The sequence below is a fragment of the Penicillium coprophilum genome (genome assembly GCF_028826855.1).
Source record: "Penicillium coprophilum strain IBT 35676 chromosome Unknown utg000006l_segment0_segment0, whole genome shotgun sequence".
NCBI lineage: Eukaryota > Fungi > Ascomycota > Eurotiomycetes > Eurotiales > Aspergillaceae > Penicillium > Penicillium coprophilum.
The window spans coordinates 2,994,607-3,014,102 of NW_026622725.1; the positions used below are offsets into that span (position 1 = coordinate 2,994,607).

At 50.4% G+C, this 19,496-nt stretch overlaps 5 protein-coding genes across 5 annotated transcripts; 2 read left to right on the plus strand and 3 right to left on the minus strand.

Moving 5' to 3' along the window:
• Positions 1–280: 280 nt before the first annotated feature.
• N7500_010103 (t-SNARE syntaxin) lies at positions 281–1,485 on the minus strand (the record flags this gene model as incomplete). The annotated part of the gene is made up of 4 exons (XM_056681241.1): positions 281–313; positions 367–939; positions 995–1,176; positions 1,227–1,485. 4 exons carry the CDS (start codon positions 1,483–1,485, stop codon positions 281–283), a joined length of 1,047 nt encoding a protein of 348 aa, XP_056528623.1.
• A 685-nt stretch (positions 1,486–2,170) lies between these two features.
• On the plus strand, positions 2,171–7,172 carry N7500_010104 (uncharacterized protein; the record flags this gene model as incomplete). Its single annotated transcript, XM_056681242.1, has 4 exons — positions 2,171–2,214; positions 2,275–4,462; positions 4,712–6,109; positions 6,162–7,172. 4 exons carry the CDS (start codon positions 2,171–2,173, stop codon positions 7,170–7,172), a joined length of 4,641 nt encoding a protein of 1,546 aa, XP_056528624.1.
• A 459-nt stretch (positions 7,173–7,631) lies between these two features.
• N7500_010105 (isopenicillin N synthase family dioxygenase) lies at positions 7,632–8,804 on the plus strand (the record flags this gene model as incomplete). Its single annotated transcript, XM_056681243.1, has 4 exons — positions 7,632–7,668; positions 7,718–7,894; positions 7,950–8,324; positions 8,383–8,804. The coding sequence occupies 4 exons, from the start codon at positions 7,632–7,634 to the stop codon at positions 8,802–8,804; spliced, it is 1,011 nt and encodes a 336-aa protein (XP_056528625.1).
• A 31-nt stretch (positions 8,805–8,835) lies between these two features.
• On the minus strand, positions 8,836–10,104 carry N7500_010106 (putative pectin methylesterase; the record flags this gene model as incomplete). The annotated part of the gene is made up of 2 exons (XM_056681244.1): positions 8,836–9,414; positions 9,490–10,104. The coding sequence occupies 2 exons, from the start codon at positions 10,102–10,104 to the stop codon at positions 8,836–8,838; spliced, it is 1,194 nt and encodes a 397-aa protein (XP_056528626.1).
• A 737-nt stretch (positions 10,105–10,841) lies between these two features.
• Positions 10,842–13,898, minus strand: N7500_010107 (ATPase P-type K/Mg/Cd/Cu/Zn/Na/Ca/Na/H-transporter; the record flags this gene model as incomplete). Its single annotated transcript, XM_056681245.1, has 3 exons — positions 10,842–12,014; positions 12,071–13,422; positions 13,499–13,898. 3 exons carry the CDS (start codon positions 13,896–13,898, stop codon positions 10,842–10,844), a joined length of 2,925 nt encoding a protein of 974 aa, XP_056528627.1.
• Positions 13,899–19,496: the final 5,598 nt, after the last annotated feature.

Here is a 19,496-nt window from a genome sequence, read left to right on the forward strand (position 1 = left end):
TGATCTCGATTGAGTGTAATCGAATAGTACAAGAGGTGTATTTACGCAGGTGACTCTTGAGGACACAGTCCCAAGCAACACATAGCAAAAAGCAGACAAGAAACATGAAAAGAAAGACAAAGAACGTGATGGTTTCGACATCCCAGAGTCTAGCCAGAGAGTAAAAAGAAACAGGGATGCTCAGCGGGTGCGGACATGCAGAAGGGCCATGATCTGTCGAAAACCACGGGCCAGGTATTATAATACAGTATGAAAGGGAAAGAGGTAGATCTAGCGTGTATCACGAAATCAAGACCCAGAGAAGGAAGAAGATCTATAGCGGTTAGTTGAAGACACAAGCAAGAGACTCAAGATGAGTGAACGTACCATCAGAATACCAAACATTTTGGCGACTAGCCAGCGATTTCCAGACACGCGGGTCCAATACTTCATTAGTTCTCTCTGCGCCCCCTGGACGTTGTCGACCACATCTTCGGTATTGGCATCTATGCGCTGGATCATTTCTGACTGTTCGCTAACCATCTGCGCCAGCTGACCAAAAATTCCACCTAATTCGCTAATAGTTCGCTCAATAGCTTCGATGGCTTCGCCTCGAGCCTGAACATACGTGTTACTCGATTCTCCTTCTTCCATTATCATCAATTGTTGGTCTGATTGGAATGACGGACGCCCTAAGGGTGAAGGGTTCGAAGGCTCGAGGGTCAAAAGATCGGAGGAGTTGCCTTGGTACCCGGGCTGAGGAGTCCGTCGTCCGGAAGTGTTATACAGAGGCGAGTCTGAGCGCTGGGCGTCGAGGGCATTGTGTGATTTGGAAGATACCGACGAAACGAAATTCTCGGTTCGAGTTCGGGATGCTTGAATATTCTTTGTGCGGACTTCGAGTACCTCTTTGAAACTAGCACCTACATCGGCTAGTTTTCCCTGCAGCATAACAACGACCTGTAATTCGGTAATCAGCTACTTGTCGGTGCGCGGCCTTTCATGTCTCACTCACATTATCATTGTGTTCGCCTTCCTGGTCTGTCTTCGAACGATTCGATTTCGGGTGTTGCGATTGGGTGAGCGCCTGCAGCCCGGCGATGCTTTGGTTCAGGGCGGCAAGGTCTTGCTTAATCACATATGTCAACTCGGAAATTTCGACAGGTCGGTCATCGAAGAGTGTTTTCCGTTTCGCCACTAGTTCCTGGTTAGATTGCTGGCATTTTGAGCAATGTGACCAGACTCACATTCCGCCAATCGCTGCAATTTCGCCATTGTCCCAGTAATCCCCCTTCCGATATCTCGCGCCCGTCGCGCGAACTCCGATCTTGCGACCTTCGCCTGCTGCGCAGCACCCTGGGGTGACGCACTGGCTTGTCGCCTTTGCGCATCAGTCAACAGTGCCTGGCGCTGTGACCCAACTTTGGATGTCCCCAGGCGCTTTTGGGCCTGGCCCAAGATAGCGCTGAACTCGCCGGTTCGATCTTGTATCGACGGGCCAGTCATTTTGCGATGTGGAAGGAAAGATGCAAAGCGAGATTGGGAGAGGAGTATGGTCTTTCAAAGCTAATGAGACTTGAATGTAAATGAAGGCCGAATTCGGTGAAACTGAAGTGTGATCTATCTGTAATCGATAAGGGGGAGGTGAAGACGTGTCCGCTTGCAGGCTGCTCCGAAGGTACAACGTCGTGACTTGGAACAAAAGAGAATATACTCCGTACACTTCAAGAATATGGAGAAAGGTCAGCTTTCCAAGTTAATCTAATGAAACCCCGGGGCACGTTGAAGAAACGTGTTACATAAGCCCCGCACCGCCACCTGGGCACCTCCATGGCTAATTTTAGTTTGACCTCAGGGGAGATTCTCTATTTACTCCATACAAAAATATAGCTTGCTATTTCTCTTTCTCTCTTTGACATAGTTGGATATTCTTGTATCCCTTTGTGGATACACGTCATTCTTGTACACTAATCTCGCTACTTCCGAGGTCCAATTATCGCAACCCATTTGATCGGTGCCTTGCGCAAGTTGGGCCAAATCGCCACATTCGTCCTCCCTATATACCCCAGGGGGAACAGTGTTGCTCTTACTTAGCTCCTTACAACTTGCGCTTGCTCTTGTGCAAATTCATCTACCAGGCAGTCGATGCTGGTAATCGAGCTCGCCTCAGTTCCTTGATCCTGGTTTCCTGATGGCAGACCCCACTCAAGCGCATGGTCGCGGAGTCCAGCAACTGTAAGACTATCTATCCAGCTCTAGTATGTCTAGTTGCACGAGTACTGAGACCTACTTTAGTTCTTCCCCGCAAAATGTTCGCAGTCCACTCTCGCCAGGCAGCGGGAGCGGAACCCCGATCTCTTTCCAGACAAACGTGAATCGCTCAAAAACAAAACGTTGGGTGGAAGCAAAGCAGTATTCTTATGACGGAGGTGACTGGGGTAGCGACGATGATGAGGAAGAGGAGGAGGAGGTGCCTCCTCCAGTACCTCGGCCTCCCTATGCCACCCACAACACTGGCAGTTCGTCTGAGTTGTCCTCGAGGCGTTTGTCTGGGATGGGATTCGGAGCCGGTGAGTCGTATCCGGTTGACAGCAAGGGTAGGAACTTTAGTGGAGGAGAGCAGAAGGCTCTGCCCTTTGTCAGGCCGGCCGACCTCTATAAACGCATGCGCGAGGAGAAAGCGACACAGCCGTCTCCTATCACTAGTAGCAATGATCCCAAGCCTGACGCGTTTGGAGCTCCATCTCAAACAAACCAACAGGGGCCTGACTTGGGCTTACCAGAAGTCAAGCGTATGTCTAGCTTTGGTACCGATTTCTTGGGTGGTGCAGACTCCCACCCACCGCAGGATCTCTCTGCATCTGAGGAGCCCTCTTTGAATCACAAACCTTCATCGGGATTCCGATCGGTAGTGAATCAGGCCTTCGATGTCCCAGAAACTCCACAATCCACTACCACTAGTTTCACACGGTCGAACAGCGATGGCACTTCGACGATTAGCCCTATCATGGGCTCTCGTACTCTAACTGATGAAAGAACACCCACCATTCCAGAGGAACCTAATGAGTCAGGCTCCCCGAAGGCAGCTGCGAATGCGGTTCCAGCGTTCAACCCCGGTCATCGCCGGGACCTGAGCCTTCCTAGTTCGGACAACAGTCCTTCGAGAAAACCCCAAGTCACAGACCAGGACACCCCAACAGCCGCCCATGCAGAATTGTCCTCTATTCCCCCTCTCCAGAGTTTGTCCCCAGAATCGTCTGATGTGGCAATTTCTCCTCAAATCCCATTGATGCAACCATACCCGAACAAGGGGCAGGATATTCCTGCCCCTCTCAAATTCGGAAGCGCATCGGGCCCTGATACCTTCCATAGCGAAATCCCCACCATCACGGGAGTCGAGGAATCGCCACAGAATACCGACAGCGATCGCTTGAGGGAGGAGATTATCCGATCATTAAGTCGGGAAGCCACCCCCTCGGAGGACCCGGAGCCCAACAAGCAACCCCAGTCGCACGCACCCGCTGAACCCATCCTTTCTGAAAGCCGCCCAGACTGGAACAGCCCCCCTCCTTTGCCGTCTAGAGACCCTTATGTGAATAGTCAAGACGCGACTGGTAACTCTTCATCCACGATCGGCGATCAGCCAAAGAAGCCCAAGCTAGAAAGACGGTTCTCATGGGAATCCTCTGACGAGGAAGAATTAGAGCCGCCTCAAATGCCCGGAAGCTATTCATCGCCCCCTCCTTTGGCCGCATCCTTGTCTACGCAAGAGCCTGAGCCGATACATGAGGCGCCCGCTCCAGTAGTGCCGGATTCGAACGTGCCGCACGACTCGTTTACTTCTGATGAAGAAGGGTCTGATACCCAGCGTGCTGTGGCAAAGCCTCGACTTTCCATTGTTCCACCCATTCCGGAGAACACTACACCACCGGAGCAGGTCATGGGACCAGGGATTACGCCACCTACACCACCTCCGCGAGCTCAAGTCGCTTCTAACGCCGTCAGCTCATCACTCGATGAGTCTCAACTTCTTGGCTTCCGTGACATTCTCGGTATCACATCTATCAACCAGCGTATTAAGTCTTTCGAACACACCCGTGACCAGTTCGCCACCATTGACACTGGTTTGAATCATTGGCTGCAGTTCATGGTTCATGAGCACCCCGAGCATGCTAGCGTGGTACAACAGACCCAGAGTTTCTCCCCTACCGTGCCAGCATCAGATATTTCCCGCAGCAGATTCCCCAAGTTAGGTGCTCTTAGCAGTCTTGGTTCCTTGAATGACGGTACTCCGACTAGCTCCACTCATATCAGACGCCCTTCGGGCCATCTGGGTACTGTGATGAATAAGGAGAAGGTCGGAGAGAAAGGAAAAGAGCTTCTTCATACTGCGGGTGCATTTAGTGGCAAGGCAACTGGAGCGGCTAAGGGGCTGTTTGCCAAGGGCAGAAGCAGGTTCCGACCCAGTGGAGGGTCTGAGAAGGTAGATACCTGATTTTTCTTTGTCTGAGCGAGTCGTTTACCGGGGTAAGCACGGTGGAGGCCGTTGCTTTAATGTTTCCCTTTTAATACCGCTGCATTGCTTCATTTCCTGGATACCACGATGTAATTCCGAGCACCTTTTTTGGCATTGAGCTCTAGAATGCGACACGATTGATGCATCTGCTCTTTCTCTACAATCCAACACCCCATCCTTATATTTGTTTATATTCTGATGTTGGTAATACTGTAGGTTCAGTCAACCCCAAATGCTTCTCGCCGCAGCTTTCAGTTCTCCTTCCCTTCAGGGTCGGGTGAAATGTCTGGTAACTCTTCTCGACAAACATCTGTTAGCTTTGGCAGTCTGCCCATCTTCAAATCCGAGCGAACCGGACCCAAAGTTGATGATGATCCGCCGGTCAGTCTCTGTCTAGATGGTCCAGAGTGTGAACACAATGCCGGAAAATTCATCAAGACGACCAACTCGGGGAAAACCTCCCTGTCGCACAACCATGTTGTTCCTCCTGTACAACCGAAGCAACCGTCATCTTCCAACAGTGTCCCTCTTAACCCCGAGGTGCCCGGAAAGTCTGCTTTTGCTGGCGACTTGGAGCAGGAGATGATAGCTGCCCTTGGCCTTTCACCCACAGATCCTCATCCTCAGAGGTGCACAAGTACTCCGATGGTGTTGAATGCATTCAGCCAGGCACCTGACAGAAAACGCCAATCCACAGAGCCACTGCCGCAAGGGCAAAGCACAACTAGCAATCAATCCGATACTGAAGCGCCAGCGGTCAAAGTCCCAGTTTCCGAGAACAGCTTGCCAGTCATTCCTGATGAGCCTTTTCACGTCTCTTTCCCGGTTACGAACGGCCAGAAGCATCGATCAAGCAAGTCTACACCAGAGGTCATTATTCCATCAATCCGTCCAGTGTTTGATGAAATGCCTAAGCCTCCTTCATCACCTCCTCCTCCTCCTCCTCCTCCTCCTCCTCCTCCCAAGGATCATGATAACAGGCTTGCACCTAGGCAGGACCATAGGCGTCATCCCTCTGTCTCAACACTCGGAGCGGACGAGCGAGCTGGAAGTACATCCGACGGTGAACTCGACAGGCATCCCCCCTCTCCTATGCAAGAAACAGCAAACGAGGTAGTACCAGAACCATGGTATAAACGCAAGGCTGAGCATTCTGTGGATGGCGACTATGATGACTCAGTGTTATCTGTTCAAGAGAAGAGGAAGTCCTTCATACCTTTTTATCCGTCACGTCCCATCAGCGCTGCAGAGCTCCTCGAGCCCAAAAGAAAATCGATCAGTGGCCTACCGCCATCTGCTCCGGACGTGCATAGTCCCTTGAGAAACGAAGTCAGATATTCGCCAGGGACCCGAAGCAGCATGCTGAGCTTTGGTAGCTTCGGGAAGCAGAGCGTCAACGGCAAAGGGACTCGTCCGTCTACGCCTGCTAATGATCTTTCACAGCCTTCAGAAGCTGGAACTTCTGCAGGGAATGGGGAGTCTGCTATTGGGAAACTCAAAAACTTTGGGAGACGACGACGCGCTTCCGTGGGAGATCTCCTTTCCGGTATTCAAGTGCAACAGTCTCAGGGGGCCCCGGAAGGCCAGCGGAAACGAGCACTCAGCAGGATTAGTGTATGTGGTCTCTGGACAATTTTTTTGATTTCTTTTTTTCTAACTCAAACAGGGACTGTTCGCCCGGCAAGGCTCTCAAGATCCTGAAAGAAAATCGACCGGCCACACAAGAACTACATCGGAACAGCTGCAGAGCCAATACCTGCCGACACCCCCGTCGACAAATGGAAATTTAAATACTAATTTTGCTGCACTGGATGAAGCGCCAGCCCTCAGCAACCCATTTGAACAAAAACCCTGGGCAACTCAGCCCCCCAAGCCTACGGCACCTCCACCACCACCGCCACCACCGAGCGACGCAAAACCTCTACCGGGCGATAATCACCAACGTCCCAGTTTATCACTTCGAACTAGTCCATCATCCAACTCCCTGGCAACTGGTCGGTTCTACTCGCAGTTTCAGTCTGGATCCACGAATGAACCCTCCACCGGCTCTCGCCATGGTAGCCTACTCAGCCAGCCTCTCCCTGATCATTCCCGCTCACCGTCTCCCAGGTCACTCCATGAGAATGGAGCTGCACTTGCACTGTCGCCGCTAGAGGAGCTAGAAGGCCAGCAGATACACCAACTGCAGGCAGATGAGCAGCGCAAACAAGAAACCCAGCGAACCCAGAACCAGAATCCGCACCTAGACACCCTGAACGAGAACCAGGAGCAGGAGAAACACGAGGAACACAAGGATCGCGTGCTCAGTGAGCGCCTTCAACACGAACTATATGGGGAGATAAGCGAGGTTGCGACCAACAATCAGAACCCCTCGGGGCAACAATACGAATTACAAGGTGATCTCGAACAACAAAGCCTGGCTCCTCAGCTCAGTATTCGATCCCGAAAGCCAGTGAGTTCAGATTTGACATCTCCAGCCTTGGAGAACCATACACCGCGCAACATCGCTGTCTCAAGCGCCTCCACGCATCCTCACCGCAGTGAGGACATAGCCCGTGTACTCAACAATCCACCTCAGCCGGTGGAGCTCGCCATCACCGCCGACGACTCCAGCGAGGAGATCGTCATGTCCCCCACGTCCTATCCTGGACAGGAGTGGACGCCCATGCATTTGTAGCATGTTTGATTAGAGCGTGTATTATACCCACTATCTCTTTTGCGATGCCCTTTCATTTCTGTGAGTTGTATTTGCATACCTTTTTTATACCACGCATACGTGTACTCTACTGTTCGAATATTTGTACGGAGTACTACTCTCATATATCTCTTATCTATGTCATCTATTTAATAATCTGATCATGTTCATTATGCATACCGATCTGTAGATTTCTATATCCAATTGCACTGCCTAACTGTCAATTTAAATCAAACATACTGTGTTTCAAGCACAAATCCTACAAATTCAATAGATTGCATGGGAATCGGAAGTTCGGATTTTCGATTTCGAGATAGCTGGCGATCGTAATAGTCGTAATAAGTACCTGTCCTTGGCTGAGATAACGAATTCCTCCCCGCATTGAAGATATAAGACCAGCTTGGGACTGCATGAAAGTCGACATTCAACGTACTCTCCAAGATGAACCCTAACGAGCCTCCTATTATAGATTTCGCCCGTAAGCATTCCCTATTAGTTCCATCCTATCCAGTACCTAACCCTCTCAGCCTTCTATACCAACGACCCAAAAGACCTCATCGACCAAATCAAACAAGCATGTGAACAATTCGGCTTCTTCCAGCTAATCAACCACCCTATCCCAACCGGATTACAAACCGCAGTTCTAAAACACTCAAGCGAATTCTTCAATCTCCCCTTAGAAACAAAAGAACAATACAACCAAGGTAATACAGCCAACACTGCATCAAATACAAGACACACCTAACTGACCCCCAAAAGCCACCGGTGGCTTCAACCGCGGATACGAGCGACTACGCTCTCAGAACTTCGAGAAACGAACAAAAGGCGACCTCAAAGAAGGCTTTTATCTTGGTAAAGACCTCCCACTCGACAATGAATACGTAGTCCAGCGACGCTTCGGTCACGGACCGAATAAGTATCCATCCGAAGTCAGCGATGCACAGGGCTTCCGTCGCGTCATGGACGAGTACCACGACGCCATGATCGAGCTTTCTGTGGCCATTATGCAGGTTCTAGCCCGCACGCTGGGTCTAGATGGTGATGCTTTTGGGGATTTTTGCGATAACCCTGTCTCCATTCTTCGATTGCTTCATTATCCGCCTCAAGAGGTGGATGCGTCGGGTCTTGAGAGAGGTGAGGAAAACAGAAACCTCGTGTTAGAATAGCTCAACACGGACTAAATCGAGTCTAGGAATCGGCGCTCACACGGATTTCGGCGCTATCACTATGCTTCTGCAGGATGATACGGGCGGTTTGCAGGTCTGGAATAACCTCTCATCCGAATGGGTCGATGTCACTCCTGTTCCCGGGGCGTATGTTGTCAATTTGGGGAATATGATGATGCGCTGGACGAATAACCGGTACTTGTCGAATCTGCACCGTGTCATCAATACCAGTGGGAAAGAACGCTTTAGCGTTCCGTTTTTCTTCTCCGGGAATCCGAACTACACTATCCGCTGTCTTCCTGGCTGTGAAGATCCCCAGGAAGGCGCAAGATATCCCCCGATTACCGTTCATGACTGGATGACTGGAAGGTACGCTGATACTTATGGGACTTCAGATGGGAAGGCTATTGGGGAGATGCGCAAGGAACCTGGTAAAGATGTGTGTTAAGTAGTAGAAGTGAAGCATTGAGATAGTGTGTTTATATGAGACTTTCATCAAATCCCATCCTCAATTCCCCTTGACCACCCCCCCAATCAACCCACTTCGTATCCTCAAATACCTTCTGGGGAGCACTATACACTTCATATCCTTCCCATCCAAGGACATCCGTAACACCACCCTCAACACGACCAGTCTTGTTATACCCAGGCCCGAAAGCCCGATACTCTGCCATAAGCGTTACGCCCTTTTCGAACCTCCCGACGCCACCAATAACCCAATCGATATACCCGCGCGAATCAACACTCCCATCCTCGTAAGAACGCGCAAAGATAGACCGGTGCTGACTGTTCCACGGCCGGCCGAGCGCACACGCACCCTTGATCTCCGCCGCGATGGAGGCGTTCGCAGCCCGCACGCTCGAATCGACAATGTACACGCCATACTTGTTGGGGGTTGTAGTGTTAGTTCCCTTCCAAGCTGTGATGCCGCCGCCGCAGCCACGGAGCTGGAGGGCGCTGGACTGGATCCAGGCTGTGCCAAAGCCGTAGAGGAAGTCGGTTTGACCGGCTAGGATGCTTTGGTAGAAGTATGCGTTTCCGAGTTTGCCTATGTAAACCTGTGGAGGGATTAGTGGTTGGTTGGTTGAGAATAGCATAAATAATCTCAAAAGAGAGAGCACAGAAAAACGTACTGTATCCTGATACGAGTAAAACCCGCAGTAATAAAACCCCCCATTAGCACGACTGAGACTCAACGCATGCGCCGGCCCATCGGAGTACTCCGCCCAGGTATTATCAAAGTCGATATTATACACGCGGAAATCTGTATTTCCGAATGGCGTATCGGCTGGCACGGGATACCCCGTTGGCCCTGAGCCCGTGAGACTTGCTTCGAGCGTGGGTGCTACGACCAGGACGCTGGAGAAGACGTTATCGATGCTGCCGGTACTGTCCCTGTTTCCAGCAGCCCAGACGATGCGCACGCGGTTGCGGGATGCGTCTTTTGGGGAGGATGTTTGGCCGAGGAGGGTTATTGGGCCTGAACGGGTTATGTTTACTTGCTCGATGTAGGTGCCTGCTAGAATGAGGATTGTTTGTGGGGTTGTGTCGTCGGGGAGGGAGTTTATGGCGGATTGGATGGTTTTGTGAGAGGCGTGGTTGGAAGTTGGACTGACGATTAGGGTTCCTGGGGGACAGTGGGTTCCGGTGGATTGGCAGATCTGTCTGGAGATGGGTGGGATGGCGGTTGTGTTGGCTCCTATGGTGTGGAGGAGGAGAGCTAGTAGGGAGAGGATGGATGGGAGCATTGTGCTTGTTGGGGGATTGGATCACTTCCAATGGGCATGGTCTATGGTGGGTTTACTACTCTTTTATAGGACATTGAAAGAGGGGGCCTTGTATAGAAGCCACTGCCGGTTGTGGTAGACGGAAAATTAAGAGATTGACGCATGGAAGGCTAGTGCCAACATAGGTAGCCCGGAGTGCGATCCAGTTGGGTACATATTGGTGGCTTCGTTATACTTCATGCGTAAGAAAGAGAAGGAACGGTCTGACGGGCGAAGCTTGTCTCCACGAAGTGGAAATTCATCCGAGGAAAAGTATGGGGACGGAGAATTGACTTCCACCTGTGAGCGTTGAAGGGGGAGAAAGAGGGTGCAGGGTAGATCGAGACTTGGAGAGTCAGGTCAGGAATTGAAGACCAGAGAGAGACTAGATTGTTACGAAGCTACAGAAGTTACAAATGAACAAAAATGATTAGAACCCCTTAGATTGACTAAGTGCCACTATTAACGACATACATACACGTAAAGAAGAAAAACATGACTCTAGCAACTCGAAAGCAGACCACAGCCAAGGGGTAAATGAAACACACAAAGTCTATAATACGGGTAAAAAGGGAGAAAAGAAGACGGGACGGCCTTTTTTGACTCCCACGGTATGCATGTTCAAGTAGGTGGCACGGCAAAATTTGCGGATAATCGCAGGGAGATAAAGAAATTAGACCTCGAATCAGTAACGAGTCGCGAAAAGGCTAAACGAGCATTTACTCGTCGTCCTCGATCTCCTCGGCGCGAGCACCAAGGGTGTAACGAGTCTTTCCTTCCGAGTCGTGCTCCATCTCGATGGCGAGCTTGGAAAGGTGAGCGATCATGTTCTCGATCTTGGTGTCGGCCTTGGAGCGGGTCTTGCGGCCAAGGTTGTCAAGAGCGGGAACGATGGTCAGAAGGTAGTACACAACGGCAATGATGACAGTCACACCGATGGAGTAAGCCCAGATGACAACGACGGTGACAATGTCGACATCGTTGTTCTTGGAGAAGCCGGGGCCAGCAGCATCACGGGGAGAGGTCTGCTGCCAGTCGGGGGCGAGCCAGCCGAAGACACAGAACAAGGTGGCCAGGACATCGACGATGAAGATGGCAATGACCAACTGCCACGAGGGCCAAGTCTTTCCACCACGGGTAACGAAGATGAGCCAATTCTCAGTCAGAGCAATCTCAAGGAAGAGAATCTCCTGGGGAGAACCGAAGTTCTGGATGATACCACCGTTCTCAAGGAAGAGAGTACCACGGATGATCCAGGTAGCGGCAGCGAGCATGATTCCGAGAACGACGGAGATAACCCAGATCTTGGGCAACTGCCACTCGACGGGGCGGGCTTCGAAGTGAGCGTTATCGTAGGCAACGGCGATGGTAGCAAGATCAGCGAACAAGGCGATGAAGACAATGAGAGCAGAGTCAACAGTCTCGTTGATGATGATCATGGAGGTAACCAGGTAGATCTCGAGGTGGAGACACAGGGCAATACGGTACTGAATGTAAGCCTTCATGCGCTGGAAAATCTGGCGGGCAAGCTTGATAGCATCGACGATGGTAGAGAGACCGGGGGCAAGGAAGACAATATCGGCGGCAGCCTGGGCAGCCTCAGTGGAACCCTCGACAGCGATACCACAATCAGCCTTCTTGAGGGAAGGAGCATCGTTGACACCGTCACCAGTCATGGCGGTCAAGTGACCACGCTGCTGGAGCATCTCGACGACCTGGTACTTGTGCTCGGGGAAGACCTCAGCGAAACCATCAGCCTTCTCGACAAGGTCGTGCTGGGCGGAACCAGCAAGACCACCGTGGATCAGACGCTCAGAGTTGTAAACCTTGGTACCAAGGGCAAGCATCTTGCAAGTCTCCTTAGCGATAGCGATAGCGTCACCAGTAAGCATCTTGACGGAAAGACCGAGAACCTGGGCCTCAGCGATGGTGTGGGCGGTATCCTCACGGGGGGATCGAACATAGGGTACATGCCCAGAAGCTGCCAGGGCTCACCCTCCTTCTGGACGGCGACACCAAGGGAACGGAAACCACGACGAGCGAACTCAGTGACCTTCTCACGGTAGAGCTTGGCCTCCTCAGCGGAGCAGGAAGACATGTTGAGGATAGCCTTGGGGGCACCCTTGGCGCAAATGTAACGAACACCATCGCAAGTGCAAACAGTGGTGATACGCTTGGAGACGGGATCGAAAGGAGTGTACTTCTCGGTAATCCAGTTGCGGGAGAGAATCTCACGGGCCTTGGGGTAACGGCGGAGGGTAAGGACGGTGACCTTATCAATGGGGTCAAGGTTCTTGATGTTGTGGGAAGAAGCAATAGCAGCAACGGCCATCATCCAGTTGACATCAACACCCTCAGCGACGTAAGGCTCACGGATGGAGAGCTGGTTGGCAGTGAGAGTACCGGTCTTATCGGAGCAGAGAATGTCGACACCAGCGAGAGACTCGATGGCAGTGAGCTTCTGGACAATAGCCTTCTGCTCGGCGAGGTAGGCGGCACCGACAGCGAGAGTGGTGGTGGTAACGACGGGGAGACCGACGGGGACACCGATGATCAGGAGAATCAGGGTGTAGTGCAGCAGGTTGTTGTCGGTGTCCTCGGGGGTAGCGATCTTCAAGTGACGGAAGAAACCACCAATCCAGGCGGTGAGAATCCAGAACATGACGAGAACGAGCAGGGAGGTACCGATGTTGTCCATGACAGCCTTGAAGTGACCAGAGTCCTGGGCACCCTGAACAAGGGCAGCAGTCTTACCGACGAAAGAGTGACGAGCAGTGGCAGTGACAATACCGTAGGCCTTGCCACGCTTGCAACCGGTGGTGTAGTAACAGACATCAGCCATGTACTTGTCGACAGCGAGGGATTCACCAGTGATAGCGGACTGATCACAAGCAATGAGAGAGACACCCTGGTGGGTCTCAATATCATCGTCGTCATCATCACCGTGCTTCTCCTTGAGGTCGTCGGAGTTGGTGTTGGCGAGGTACTCCTTGTAGGTTTCGAACATCTCGGGCTTGGTGTAGTCACAGATCAGGCGGACATCGGCAGGGATAACGGTACCCTCCTCGACGATAACAATATCACCAGCAACGAGCTCACGAGCGAGGATCTCCTCCTCCTGGCCGTTACGGACAACGATAGCACGCATAGCGATATCACCCTTAAGAGAAGCAACGACATCGGCAGCCTGCTTCTCCTGGTACCAACCGACGAGAGCGTTGAGCAGAAGAATACCACAGATAACACCAAGATCAATCCAGTCACGCAGACCGGCAGCGAGGAGGACAGCAAGTTCCATAACTGTAGTTGAGATCACGTGTTAGTCACCCCTTGGCATCAAGACGCGTCAATTCAGACGAATGTCCAGGCCACTTACCATAGAGAATAGGACCACGGAAGTAACCAATGAACTGAATGAAAATGTTGGTCTTCTCAGTAACCAACTCGTTCCAGCCAGTCTTCTTGCGACGTGGCTCAATGTCGCTGGAGCTCAGACCAGAGCGAAGGTCGGTCTGGAGCCACTCATCGGGGGTAACGAAACCATCCTCGACACCACCGCCGCCCTTGCCTCCGAACTTCCACCAGGGCTTCTTCTTCTCGCCGCCAGAGCTCAGAGCACCGGCGCTCGAGGTGGAGCCACGACGGTTGTCGCGGGCAGTCGAGATGTATCGGTTCAGCGCAGAGTACTCGTCGAGGTTACCATCTTCACCAGCGTCACGGGTGTGACGCTCACCGTTTTCGACGTCAACAGCATAGGAAATTCTCCGCTCCGCCATTGTTGTTGCTTCGGCTCACACAGCCTTGGAACCCAACGATATGAGTAAAGACAACGAAATGACGATATGACAGAGTCGGAACAGATCCTATGTAAGTAGAGAGAAGGAGAAAAAACGAGCCGGGTGAAGGAAGGACTGTTTTATAATGGATTACGGGGGGGTCAAAAAGAGGGAACCGGAGAGAGTAGGTGGATAATGAGGGAAATAAAAAAAAAAAAAAGAAATTGAAAAATCGAAATTGAAAAATTGGGAAATAAAATGAAAAAATAAAAAAATAAAATAAAATAAAATGGGGACTTGAGGAAAGAAAGGTATTTTGCATAAAATCCCGTGTTTGTCAATTGGGAGGAATACTTCTGAAAATGGTTGCTGGGGGAGGTATAGCATAGGTACTTTTGGACCCGCTGAATGATTCCTTTCGGATTGTTTTGACTTTTCTGGTATTTTCAGTTTCCATTTCTTTCCCCTTTCAGTTAGTCCCGTATAATTTCTTAGTTGTTACCAGTCTTTGCCCCTTGCCCTACCAAGAAAGGTCCAACTGAGCCCCAGCTGTAGCCACTCAGATCGAAGGTAGAGTCTACTTGGTGGAGTCCTCACTGCATTCAGATTAGTCCCGAAACAGGTAAGAAAAAACCCGATACACGATACCACTCTCCTTGGGAGGTCTCTGCTACCGGCACTGAGCTGCCGAGTTGCCCTCCACAGAGACACTCTGTATGAAAGTACAAAATTTTACGCAGTTCTACGCCTTAACCGATGTGTGCCCCAGTTCTAACTATGCGCGATTTTATTTTTCATCTGGGGTCATTGTGTTCCTTACTGTTCCCCGAGACCCCAAGACTGTAAAAAACATAAAAAACAAGACTAATGGAATTGGCACTGCGAGTATTGCGATTTGCAGTGAACAGGTTAGTCTTGACGGAGAATTCACGGGCATGGGAAGGAATAGACTGGAATGCCCTTGCAGGAGAATGTTCCTATATTGAGCGACATGGTCCGAGATAGACCCAAGATAGTCCATCGATACGGATACGTTTTCGATTTTTTGAACAGCGTTCGGGCCTGGCCATGTATACTTGGATTTCCCTCGCCAATTCCGGCGTTCACAAAGTGATGAAGCAATGGAAAATATCACCGTGGATATGGTGACGAAAATATCGCATGGCCGTCACACCCAATTCATTTTAAACATAGCAAGGGGCCGGAAGCGGCAGAGTTTTCTTTCTGTTGATATGCCAGTGTTGTTGGAAGCATGCCGAGCCAACGAAAATTACCATGTCTTTACCAGTTACGTACAAGTTATATACCATTATGTCATCAACCGACTTCGTTTTTTCTCGGTCCTTTACCTCCGTATCAATACGCACTCTGTCGTTAGTGCCACCACCCTCGCCGAAGCTGCCTCCTTCGTACCTTACCACGGTCGATCTTTGCCTTGTCTCTTTCTGCCCCCCTGGCCTCGTGGAGAGCGTCCCCAGAAGCGTCATTTAATTCGCCCCTCTTGACTGGTCAACATGGCCGTGATAGTCCCCCACTAACTAGTAATAACCGGGCGGCTTTGATCGAATCACCGGGTGCAGACGCCGACCGATGATTTCATCGCTGTTGATCGGCGGACGCTGTTCCCAAGCACTGACTTTAATATGGTCTGTTTGTACGAAGTCAAACTGGAATGCTTCATGGTATGACATATGGCAATCCTTCTACGGATAGCTGGACTGTTGTATGTCCTGAAAAGATGGGCGAGATGGCCAAGATGGGAGGCTATCAAGGTTTACTTTGATGGCCTCGGCTTTGATTATGATAGACTGTTATTATCATCCCGGTCGGCGCGTAGCTCCATCGATCGTCTGACAGCATGACCAAAAACCTCTGCGGACAGGGAACAATCCCAGTTCGCGCTGCCAAAAGTGTGATAGATGAATCGACAAAACACAGCAGGGGTCAAAATATATCACTTGGATGATCCACGTCTCAACCCTCTCATCAAGCTTCTCAGTGCATACAATATGAGATTAACCTCGACTACGATTGGACGGAGACATCGTTTTCGAATCACAATCGAGCAAAAAGTATAAAATCAATCAGGACATTCAGTGCAATTACTACGCCTTACAACGAGAGGCAATCACAAATCCCGCATCGCGAACGTCCGTTTGAGAGCTACACCCCGGCTTTCCGGTGAGTACCCTTGGCAAGTCTTCTTCCCCAGAAGACCAGTCTCCTTAAGGCCGGGGTTTTCCTCGATCGTGCACGAGCCGTTGGAGAGATGCACAACGGCGCGGGAGAGACGAGATCCTGACATCCCGAGTCTACACGATCTAGACAAATTTTTCCTCTTGCGTTCGGAAAAAAGGACATCCAAGAATTGATGCGCTACCGGCGATCGGATTGTACAAGGCTTATGAAAATGGCTCTGATAACCCTGTCGGTCTTCCCGTCTCTTGTATACTTCAATAAACAAAGTTGCCCGGCGCTTTCCGCGGTAGGCGTCCCGTTCACGATGCGAACCAATTGCGCACATCTAAACGAGTGGAAAATTACGGAGCTCCCGAATCTGGCCACAATATATCAAATAAATATCACCTTCCATTCTAGCACTGTACTCCATCCGAGCTATTGTTTTAACCGGCAGAAAGAGGAAATAGGCAATCCCGATTTCCTCGCTGTCGTCACTCTGGATCCCCCTATCTCATCTGTTCCGTATGATCTATAGCTCGAAAGACAGATAGCTCTTGGGCCAACCTCTTTCGGGAAGCCGGCCGCGAGTGGAGTCTGAAAATCCGCAACTGGCCCCTATTCGATGGCAACGCCTACGCTTCGTCCTCCTGCAGCCCCGTGCGAGGAGGGAAAAAAAGAATAATCAAAATCAAAGAAAAAAAAAAAAAGAAATTTACAAAAGTCCAATTGAGTTACGATCAACTCCGGGGGATTCTCGCTGTTTAGCCCTTTCAATCAAACAAAACCACGTCAGCCAAGACCGGCTCCAGCGGCAGGAGTGCACGATCCTGGGGGAGACGAGACTGTTCCTCAACGCCGCCGAGGTCACTAAAAGTCACTGTACCAAAAAAATTTGATAAATCAGTTGCGCCAGATTATCGGGCCATTCTGATCAGAAAGGGGAGAAGAAAATTCTACCGGGCCCACGACCCTTCAAAATCTCCAAAACCAAGGCGCCTGAGTGGAGAGCTGTTGACCCCCCATATATGGAAAAATGGCTCGGGGGCCATATCGAAGCATCGAGAATTAGGAAATTTCTAGGAAATTTTTACTTTTCAGGGCTGTCCCCCACGCTGCGACCCGTGGATCATGCTGTGGGACAATATATCTGTTGGAGGTAGATTATACTACAAGGCACAATATCATATACGGCCAAGACCAAACCAAATTTTTCATTTATAGAAAAAATTGTACGGAGTGACCGTAGCATCGTCATTGCTGATCCTTTAACAGCTCATCACTTCCAATAATATAGACGTAATCGCCGGGGATTCACGGTGTGCCCGTATGTGGCTGCATTTTTTGAAGGGGGGCTGGGAACATGTTTCACGATCTTCCATCGGAAGCTACACAATTATCCAATGTCCCCCCAAGTACGGAGTACGGAGTTGATAATTTAATCTAGATACGCCCGTGGCGAATCGCCCGCGGTCGGACATGTGTCATAACGGCCATCCCTTCTACTCCGTATATTGTATATCGTACACGATAACCTTTCTGTAGGATCCGACGTGCTTAGGGTCGGGCGATCGCGCCGCTGATGCCCGTCTCTTAGGAGGCGTTGATCTGGGGAAGGATTGGATTCAGTGTGCTGACCGGGAAAAGCACGGACTGTTTCCGATCGTGTGCTTTGTTCTGCGTCATGCAACAAAATGCCTCAATTCAACTTGATGGTGGCCACTGCGGAGCGAAGCGGGTTGACAGTTGAGGCTCCCAATGCTCAAAGGACGGTGAGGCCAGCACGGTGAGGCCGTGAATACTCCGATATCAAAACTGCTGTGTCCAAGAGTAAACTGGAGGCTGGGTCTGATGGGTCGGCACCGAGTCGGTCATTATCTCCATTTGGAAAAATTCTCGGAGTGGAGACCTCGGGTGCGTGTACATATTTTAGGGTGTTCTGGATTTCTTCTAGAAGCCTTCTTTTGGTGACTGTACCATGGGATGCAATGCAGCTTACTGCGCGGGATTGAATTTTTGATTTTATCTCTCTCACTTTTATGCTTTGGAAATCGGGAAATCGGCATCAACCATGCACATAACATGATAAGAATAACACTATCACGTCATGACTCTTATCATGCCGCTTGAGCTATGCCTTTGTTAGACTAACTCAGTTGTTCCTATTATTTGACGAAAAAGAAAAAAATGAAATCTCCCATTTAGGTAAAGTCCGAGGAGCGAGATTACTCCACGGGTCTTCCCCACCAATCATGTGAGTTTTTGAAACAGCTGAGTCAGTCACATTACCGTTCCAATCTGATTTAAAATACTGATGAAAATTACCCGCTCAGAGGTTGGACATGCCATGTTCTAAATAGCCCTAAAGTATGTTATATTGTGGTGATGAGGACACCCAACCTAATCTCCCCGTTCCAATCCTCCGATCCTGAAATCCACATGAATTCTCATTGGCATTACTTTATCCGCGTCTACTGGCCAGGTATCGAAAGACCAATATCCTAGCACGGTCTTGGCTTTCGTCTCGCAGCCGTGTACCTACAGTAGCGCGCGAGTAGTGCGATGGGGGTCCCTAATTCCAGCAATCAGATTACCCCAAATCCGCTTAGCAGTAGTCCCTCCATCTGAATCAAACCCTCACCGGTGGGCCAGAGGAGCATCAGGGCCCACTGTATGATCGCCCTGCCAAATCGTTGCTAGATTACGGACTCTGTACTTTACCACGTTATGTATACAATAGTACGCCTTAGCTTCGCGTACCTTTTACACACAGATGTGCTGTCCGAAGAGTTTTTGCCGATCTCAGATCGTGAGGCATTTTCGGTCCCTTTCTAGCTCATTTTAGACACACCGACAAGGGTTTCCCAATCTCGCCTTTTTATCTCTCTGCGTCCGCGGAGGTCCGTCTGACGGTCAATTTGTCTCTCGTAACTATGCTTGGTATTGCATAATAGACCCCCAAGTACTCCGTATTCACGTACACTGTTAGCCAAAGCGCAGTTCGCCAAGCTATTCCTTCACCCCAGAATTTCATGGAGAAACAAAGGCCGACAAAGAAGGGTTGACCTCGGAAATAATATATGTACGGAGTATGTCCTCCGTATGTATGTACATATATTCTCCGTGCACAGAGTGGCCTCACCCCAAAACCTGATTAGGTATGGTGCCATATGGTTCCCGCACCTGCAGGACAGCTTTAAGCCTTTTGAGACGAGAGATTTTGTTTCCCAGTCTAGATGCAATATAAATACCCCTTTTATTGTATATATTATCCCGTGTTAACTGCGGCTATTGAGGGTATGCGTTGTCCCGGATTCTAAATTTATTCGTTTTCAACTGTCTTCTTAAACTGCCCATGGCAAATAAACCTCGGAAATGCCCCGCGTGTCTGTGCTTTTCATACTACTGCCCGTTTAGGCT